This window comes from Helianthus annuus, chromosome 10, assembly GCF_002127325.2.
Source record: "Helianthus annuus cultivar XRQ/B chromosome 10, HanXRQr2.0-SUNRISE, whole genome shotgun sequence".
NCBI lineage: Eukaryota > Viridiplantae > Streptophyta > Magnoliopsida > Asterales > Asteraceae > Helianthus > Helianthus annuus.
Genome location: NC_035442.2, coordinates 169,998,143 through 170,006,312, shown reverse-complemented (window position 1 = coordinate 170,006,312; position 8,170 = coordinate 169,998,143). Strand labels below are relative to the sequence as shown.

General features: G+C 33.5%; 2 protein-coding genes across 3 annotated transcripts; one reads left to right on the top strand and one right to left on the bottom strand.

The window, feature by feature from the left end:
• Nucleotides 1-1,322: 1,322 nt before the first annotated feature.
• On the top strand, nucleotides 1,323-2,974 carry LOC110886566 (glutathione S-transferase T3-like). Of its 2 annotated transcripts, XM_022134376.2 has the most exons (3): nucleotides 1,323-1,889; nucleotides 1,935-2,056; nucleotides 2,211-2,974. In XM_022134376.2, exons 1-3 carry the CDS (start codon nucleotides 1,654-1,656, stop codon nucleotides 2,957-2,959), a joined length of 1,107 nt encoding a protein of 368 aa, XP_021990068.1. In that variant the 5' UTR covers nucleotides 1,323-1,653; the 3' UTR covers nucleotides 2,960-2,974. The 2 variants fall into 2 exon arrangements, with proteins under 2 accessions (XP_021990068.1, XP_021990067.1); XM_022134375.2 differs by having other exon boundaries at nucleotides 1,323-2,056.
• Nucleotides 2,975-3,674: 700 nt separating this feature from the next.
• LOC110886568 (protein NRT1/ PTR FAMILY 1.2) lies at nucleotides 3,675-7,644 on the bottom strand. The gene is made up of 4 exons (XM_022134377.2): nucleotides 7,493-7,644; nucleotides 7,150-7,367; nucleotides 5,092-5,639; nucleotides 3,675-4,632 (listed from the first exon to the last, which is right to left on the bottom strand). The coding sequence occupies exons 1-4, from the start codon at nucleotides 7,569-7,571 to the stop codon at nucleotides 3,756-3,758; spliced, it is 1,722 nt and encodes a 573-aa protein (XP_021990069.1). The 5' UTR covers nucleotides 7,572-7,644; the 3' UTR covers nucleotides 3,675-3,755.
• Between the last annotated feature and the right edge of the window lie 526 nt (nucleotides 7,645-8,170).

Sequence of the window (8,170 nt, the reverse complement as noted above, 5' to 3'; positions counted from 1 at the left end):
TTGGATATATTCCACATCATCAAGGGCGTGCTTATGGATTTTTCGTTGGAGTTAGTCTAAATTGCTTTAATAAAAATGCATCAGAAAATTTAAATTTTCAGAAATTGCCTCATTTCGAAAACAGTAATTCATAGACAGTTTTTGATTTGCTACTCTCTGGTTCAGACAAATTCACAGACACGTCAGATTGTGTCCATTGCGTTTTAGAAATAAGAGAGTTTTATGTGTTTTTTGCCCATTATGTTTTAGAAAAAACACATTTTTGAAGTGTTTTTAGTTCATTGCGTTTTAGGTAAACACATTTTTATTTGTTTTCAGTCAATTGCGTTTTAGAAAATACACTTTCTTTTGTGTTTTTAGGCCATTGCGTTTTAGAAATAAGACATTTTATGTGTTTTTTGGCTATTGCGTTTTAGATAAACACATTTTTGAAGTGTTTTTAGTTATTGCGTTTTAGGTAAAACACATTTTTATGCTTTTTCAGTCCATTGCGTTTTAGAAAAAAGACATTTTTAAGTGTTTTCTGGCCGTTGCGTTTTAGAAATAAGACATTTCTTTGTGTTTTTGGTGCATTGTGTTTTAGGTAAAACATATTTTATGTGTTTTCAGTCCATTGCGTTTTACAAAACAGACATTTTAAGTGTTTTCTGACCATTGCGTTTTAGAAAAAATACATTTTTAAGTGTTTTCTGGTCATTGCATTTTAGAAATAAGACATTTCTTTGTGTTTTTTGTGCATTGCGTTTTAGGTAAAAACATATTTTTATGTGTTTTCAGTCCATTGCGTTTTAGAAAGTACACTTTCTTTTGTGTTTTTAGGCTATTGCGTTTTAGAAATAAGACATTTCTTTGTGTTTTCTGGCTATTGCGTTTTACAAATAAGACATTTCTTTGTGTTTTTTGTACATTGCGTTTTAGAAAAATGTCATTTTTTAGGTTTTTTTTTTCATTGCGTTTTACGCAACTGGGTTTTTTCCATTGCGTTTTACGCAACTGGGTTTTAAAAAAAATTTCGAAAATATAGCAATAGTATACTCGTTTTAAAGATAAAAAAACGCTCGTTTTTTTGGTGCAATTTTTATAAAAAAATAATGTTGTATGAAAGAGTTATTAACGTTTAAAAATGGGGAGAATTAGAGGAGAGAGAAATTATTGACTTGGATTGACTAAAATGCCCCTAAACAAACTCACACGCCTCTTTTCTTTCCTTCAATTTCCCTCATTTAATCTTATCCCTTGATTAACTAAGTGGATGGTCAAAATTACTTTCTAGCCTTCTTAACCAAATAAATTTCCAATTATATTCTAACCCATTAGACCCCCCGTAACGGGGCGTTTTTTTTAAAAAAAATTGCCAAAAAACGCTGCATAACGCCGGAACCCCCATTACATGGGGCGTTTCCGGGCGTTTTTTTTGAAAAAAAATGGCTCCGGCGTGATTTTAAAAACGCTGTGAATTCGAAAGATGCCAAAAATTCGACCGTTTGGCAACGGTCAAAAACTTATTTTTTTTTTTTTAATTCTAAATTTTACCCACTATATATATATCATTCCATTTTCTCCAATTTTTTATAAAATTTCTACTACTTTCTCACCCACTCTCTTCTATTACTTTATAAAAAAACCTCCACTTTCTCCTATTTTTTTACAAACATGCATCCATACCGACCCCCGTTTGGTGGCCCCGCAAGACCCACGAACCCGAACACAACCCAACCGCAAACCCCGTACAACCTACAAGACATGGACCCGAGCTTTTTAAGTTACGCGGCTTACTTGAGTGGCGCCCCTCCTTTTGTTTCTCCCACCTACGGCTTTGGTCAAGCCGGCGGGTCGCAACCGTCACAACCCGAACCCGAATCCGAACCCGATGTCGAGGTCGTGCCGGAGTCGCAACCCGAACCGGTGCAAGACAAATCGAAACGCGGCAGAAGGTCGCATAAAAAGAAGGAAAAGGATGAGCCTCGACGTGCAAAAACAACCATTAAATGGACGAAGGACGAGGAATACACGTTGACTCGGGCGTGGCTCGATATTTCGGAGGACGAAGATACCGGTAAGTTATTTTTTTTTTATTTTTTTTTCTGTTTTTTATATTCTGTTTTTTTTTCTGTTTTTTTTTTTCTATTTCATATATTCTGTTTTTTTTTTCTGTTTTTTATATTTTAAATTTCAACTTATATTTTTATTTTTTGTTTTTAAATTTGTAGCAAACTTTCAAACGGGCCCCGTTTTTTGGGATAGGGTGCGTGCACTCTTTTATAGCTCGTGGGGTCAAGGCGAACATCGGGACAAGGATTCAATTTCTAGCAAATGGACCGACATCAACAACAAATGTCACGCGTTTCAAGAAGTTTACCAACGAAACTACGATAATCGCCCGAGCGGTGAAAGTGACGTCGGGGTTTTAACAAAGACTTTGGAGGAGTTCGATAGGACGAAAAGCCCTTTCACGTACTATAAGTGTTGGGAGCTACTACGAAAAAGTCCAAAGTGGGCGCTTGTTAATCCAATGACGACAAGTAGTAGACGCCGGGCTAAAAGGTCAAAAACATCATCCTCCGCCGACCCGTCAACTCCGACATCCGATGCCCGTAATGTTGATTTAAATGAAACGTTGGACGTTGACGAGCAATTTCAAGACGAGTTGGCCCGACCCACCGGTAGAAGAAAGGGAACCGGGAAAAAAACGGTCGAGTCGTCTTCCGATCTCGGCCTAAAGGATGATTTCGAGGAGATGAACCGTCGTCTCCAAGATATTCACGACCTCGGCCACAAACGTTGGGAGATTATGAAAGACCGAGTAGTTGAAACCAAAAAGTTCAACGAGTTGCAAGAGGCGCGACAAATGGAAAAGGACATTGAGTTTTTGTCCAAACCGATCGACCACCTCCAAGGCGACGCGTTGATCTTGGCTCAAATGCGTCGCCAAAAAATACGTGAAAAATATGGACTTTAGATCATCTAGTTTTTTTTTTTTCTGTTTTTTTTTCTGTTTTTTTTTTCGGTTTTTTTAATTTTCTGTTTTTTTTTTGTATTTTTTTTCAAGTATTGTAATTTATATTTTAAATTAATGAAGACTTTATCTTTTATATTTAAAAAAAAAAATAATTGTCAAATGATTGAGTGGGCATTATTGGGATAATGCCCCACTACACCTTTTTTTCTATAATGCCCAAAGTATGACTAGGCGACACGTGGCGCATAATGCCCCATGTTGGGGGCATTATTCTTGTTTACCATTACGCATGGTCTTAAGACTATACCATGACTAAAGGCAAAAATGTTCTCTACTTAATAGTGTAATTTTATTAAAAAAAATAAAATATAATTAAAATAATTATGGATATTAAAAAAAGATGGGAAAATCTTTTGAAGAAAATAAATATAATAATGAAATAGTACTTTACCCTTTTTACCCTTTAAGAGTAAATTAAAAAGGGATATGATGTATTACTTTACCCTTGTGGGATTAACAAGTTAACACAACTCATATGGGTTTAAAATGGATATACCTTGTAATACAGAAATATCATGTGTTGACACTCTCTATAAAAAAGAAAAATACTACTTAATCTTTATGTGGATTTAGTGAGCTGGATTAAAATGGCGAGAACTTTTGGTGAAAAAAAAGAAATCAAAGGTGACGAAATTGCAATTATGGACAGATCACATGGACAAAAAGTGTAATTTACACTTTCTTATTTGATCTTTACTTATAGAGAATATATCTTACTCTACGAACAAGAACATAATCACATATGTTCATTCGATTCTTGGATACACTCGTCCTTCAGCTTCTCATTTACACAAGGTCCGTAAGCCCAACAACAAATAAGAAAATAAAGCAAGTTGATGAAACTAATCACCACAAGAACCCAATAGTACCTATCATAGTGTCCCTGGTTAATATTTGTAGCAATCCATCCTTCTTTCCCACTTCCTCTAGTTAACTTTTCGATCATGTTTAGTATAACACTAGCCAACAAGTTAGCCACAGCCAAGCCGAGCAAGAAAAGTGATGCCGCAATGCTAGATATAGTTTTGGGTAGTTCAGAGTAATAAAACTCGTTTTGCCCGATTATACTCAAAGCCTCTGCTAACCCGTGTAAGCAATATTGTGGAACAAGCCACATTGCCGACATGTTGATCACTGCGTGCGCGTTGTCTCTAAATCCTTGTTGAATTGCTTTTTGTCGTCGAACATGTTCAACAATGGCGGAAACCGCCATGGCTAGTGTGGAAAATGCAAAGCCCATACCAATTCTTAGTTTAACATTCAGATGAACTGGTTTTCTTGTAATTTTTGAGGCAGAGGGGATTATTACGCGATCATATACTAGGACCCATAACGGTAGTATAATGAAGGCGAAAAATGAGAAAGAAGCTGCTGGAATTTGGAAGTGTGACGAACCTAGATGCCGGTCCATGGTTTTTGCTTGGATTACTGGAAATGTTGAATTGCTTATGTTTATGGACATCACAAGCCCGGATGACCACAATGGTAGAATTCGGATTAGTGATTTTAGTTCCTCAACTTGCTCTACTGTGCATAGACGCCAAGGATTCGAAGTAACTCCGTCTGGTGTTATGTCTTTCGGATCCTGAATTATGCAAGCTTTGTTTAGAAACCTGCAAATTGATCATGCTATCAAAACCCATATCCATAGCGGTTCAACCTTTTTTGGGTCCAAAACAGATAATAAAAAAAAATCTTTTTCTTTAAGAAAAATACTATTTTGTTTTGTCAACAATCCTAAAGCAAAAATTACCTACATATATTCTTATTTTGTTTTAGAATTTAAGGTCCCTACGGACAGTGGCGAATCCAGGATTTTTTTTCACCGGGTTTCTTTTGCTAGATTTTTACTAGTTCTCACTATTTTTTTTAAATCATATAAAATTTCCACTATTTTTTTCATTTTTTTCCAAACCGAAGGGGTTCCCAGGAACCCCCAAAACACCCCTGGATCCGCCACTGCCTACGGAAGTGAAGGCACAAAACCCTTGCTTTATTTCAGTCTTTGTTAAGCACTCTTGCATAAACTCAGAAAAAAATGATGGATAGACTGAAATTAGTGAAATATTAACCTGAGTTTCTTGGTGGGCACAGCATCTGAATCTTTATCTTTATGATGATAATGCCATTGGTTTGAAGGTCCATCAACAATCTTACGGTTCTTATAAGCAACAACAATAACTTGTACAAAGCTTGTGAATATGCTTTTTTCAACTTTCGTTTTAACATAAAGCGGAGACGCTAGAAAGAACATAATGATAGATAACAACGCAAGAATCGGAGGTACACCAAAACCAACCCTCCATCCAGCATGATCTTGAATGTAAACAATTACTGTATATGCAACAAGGACCGCGATCATGGCGGAGGCGTAGTACCAGCCAAAGAAGCTTTCTAATGTCCTCTTATTGTTGGGATTTTTTGTATTGTTAATTTGTTCAGCACCAAATGCTAATGAGCATGGTTTAACACCCCCAGCTCCCAAAGAGATGAACATGAAGGCGACAATCAAGAAAGCAAATTGAGAAGTTGAGGGTGGTTTGCAGGTTTCTGTTGATTGGTTGCAAGGGGGTGGCTTCAGGTGTGGAACCATTGTTGTTAGCCACAACAAGGACATACCCTGAAATGATATCGAAAAATTATATTTCAATTATAGTTGATGTTATTGTTTTTTAATATTTTAACAAATCTAATAAGCGTCTGTTTTCTTATATCATACATATTGCTTTTTTTTTTCAAATAAATTCTATGAAGTTCATTGTTATTTACTGGACCAAATATAGCCAAAGTTCTTACCAAATTGCTGATGGTATCTAATAAATTCCGTGCTTAAAAGATGGGAAAGTAATTTTCAAATAAAAAATAGAAAAATTTCCTTCTTCACTTTTCACATTTAGTATGTAAAGCTTATTTGTTTAATAATCTTATAATATATATTAGGAGTTGACTACGAAGTTAAAAACTCTTAAAAAGTATAAGAAGTCTATATAGATATTGTATTTTAAATTTTAGACATGATTTTTAAATTTCTTTTAGCATGGTATTATATAGAAAAACATTGAAATATATCTTATGTATGAAATTTAAAACACTACGCCAAAAAGTTAGGCAATGTATTTTAAGTTTCATGTCTAGAATACATTTTATTGTTTTTTAAATTGTTGTGTTGGTGTTTTCCTAAATAATAGGATTTCAAAAGAATTTAAAATATCATGTCTTAATTATGTACTTTTTATGATTTTTAAATTGGATATTTTTTGAATGATTTAGATACAAATTAATTTCATATGTAATTTCATATGCCTAGAATAATTTCATATCGTGATTTATATTTAATGGAAAAGTAAATTATAAGGGTTTGTCTAGACATAACCTGTTCCCCTTACTGAATATGGAGAAATATTAACAGGAGAAATATTTTTCATGGTGAGCCCCCTTATAAGTTTGTGAAGGGAGGTTTACGTTTAGGAACACCTACTTTTGAATGTTTTAAATTTATACATATAACAAATATGGAATACCACTCTCTACTAGAGAAAAAATACATTTTTTTACACTTTTCAACTAAACATAATGATTAAGTAGATGTAAAAAAATTAAAAAAAAAAAACTTCTTTTACTTCTCACGTTTAGTATGTTAAGACTTATTTGTATTTAAAATATTTCTTAACTTACGAGCCTACGATATGAAATTAAGGAAGTTATAAACTCAAATAATCACGCATGTTGAAAAATATAACCATGCGTGATTATGTGTTTTTCAATAATTTTATTTCATCGCTTGTATATGAAGGAATATTATACGTTAACCTCCTATATATATAGTATTAGTTTAGATATAGATATACATGTGTTAATTTTATTTATATTATTCTAATCATCAAGTTAAAAAACGATACTCTTAAGCCACATGTACTGTATCCGGTGTTAAGTACTAATTAAGTTTATTTGATCTCAAACGTAAAAAAAATATATGAAAATTGTAAATTAATTATATTACATATTATTAAAAATAAATAATAATTAGATAATGTATTCAAAAATAGAAAGGTTTTGAACCATTTCATCTAATTTTGAATAATAAAAATTTTAGTTTAATGACCAAAATATCCAACACCAATAAAAGTTACCAGAAGAGAAAGGAGTGAACCCAAGCCGATGGTGAGAAAGCTGCCTAAATACGAATCAGCGAGAAATGCCCCTAAAATTGGTGCAAAATTAGTAGCTGCTGTCCATAGAAAGATTATGTTTGTGCCTTTAGCTACACCAACATTATAATCACTCATCAAATACAAAATCATGTTTGGCACCAAACCATAGCTTGCCACCCTCTCAAATGCCTCATTTGCTGCAAAAAAATAAAATAAAATAAAATAAAAAAACAAAAATTTTAAGAAACCCATGCTGTGAAAGTGTGAAATAAGTTGTAATTATAATGGAAACTTTTGTGACTCAAGATTCAACATTACATACCTATAATGAAAGGCATGGTGATTAGGCCACCTTTCTTTCTTGTTGAGTGGTGTGTTTCTTGACTCAGTTCCTCCCCCATTTCCAGTTCTCTCTGTTGTTTCTCTCTCACACACAAGAAGGTAATCAAATATGTGTGGATTCTCTCTTCATGTAGTGATTGCATTTTAGCTTTATAAAGCAAATTTTTGATGCCTCCATTATCATGGAATAAGTTGGCGATTGATTGAGGTTAATGGAATAAAGTAAGAACTATTATATTTATTGGAATATTTGGTTGATCACCAGATGTGATGTGTAAATTGAGAGTTTAGTGAATCGTTCGTGGGAAATTCATTTAAGTCCGTTCGTTTAATGAATAAGCGAATGAACGAACACGAACAAAGGCCGTGTTCGTTCAATTACATTCGTGAATGTTCGGTAATATATTCGTTTGCGTCCATTCATGATCGTTTGTTTTGTTCGGTATATGTTTAGTTATTAGAAACTTAGATTTTTTAAACACTATTTTGGGCCGGGATATTTATATTCATGCTTGTTATTTTTGACTTTTGCCTTTATTTTGAGATACTTATGTTTATAATTATTATATTAAGTTCTTAACAAGGTGATCATATATGTCTAATAATGTATGGAATTAAGCAAGTTGATTTATTATTGTTATTTTAAATTTAAATGTTA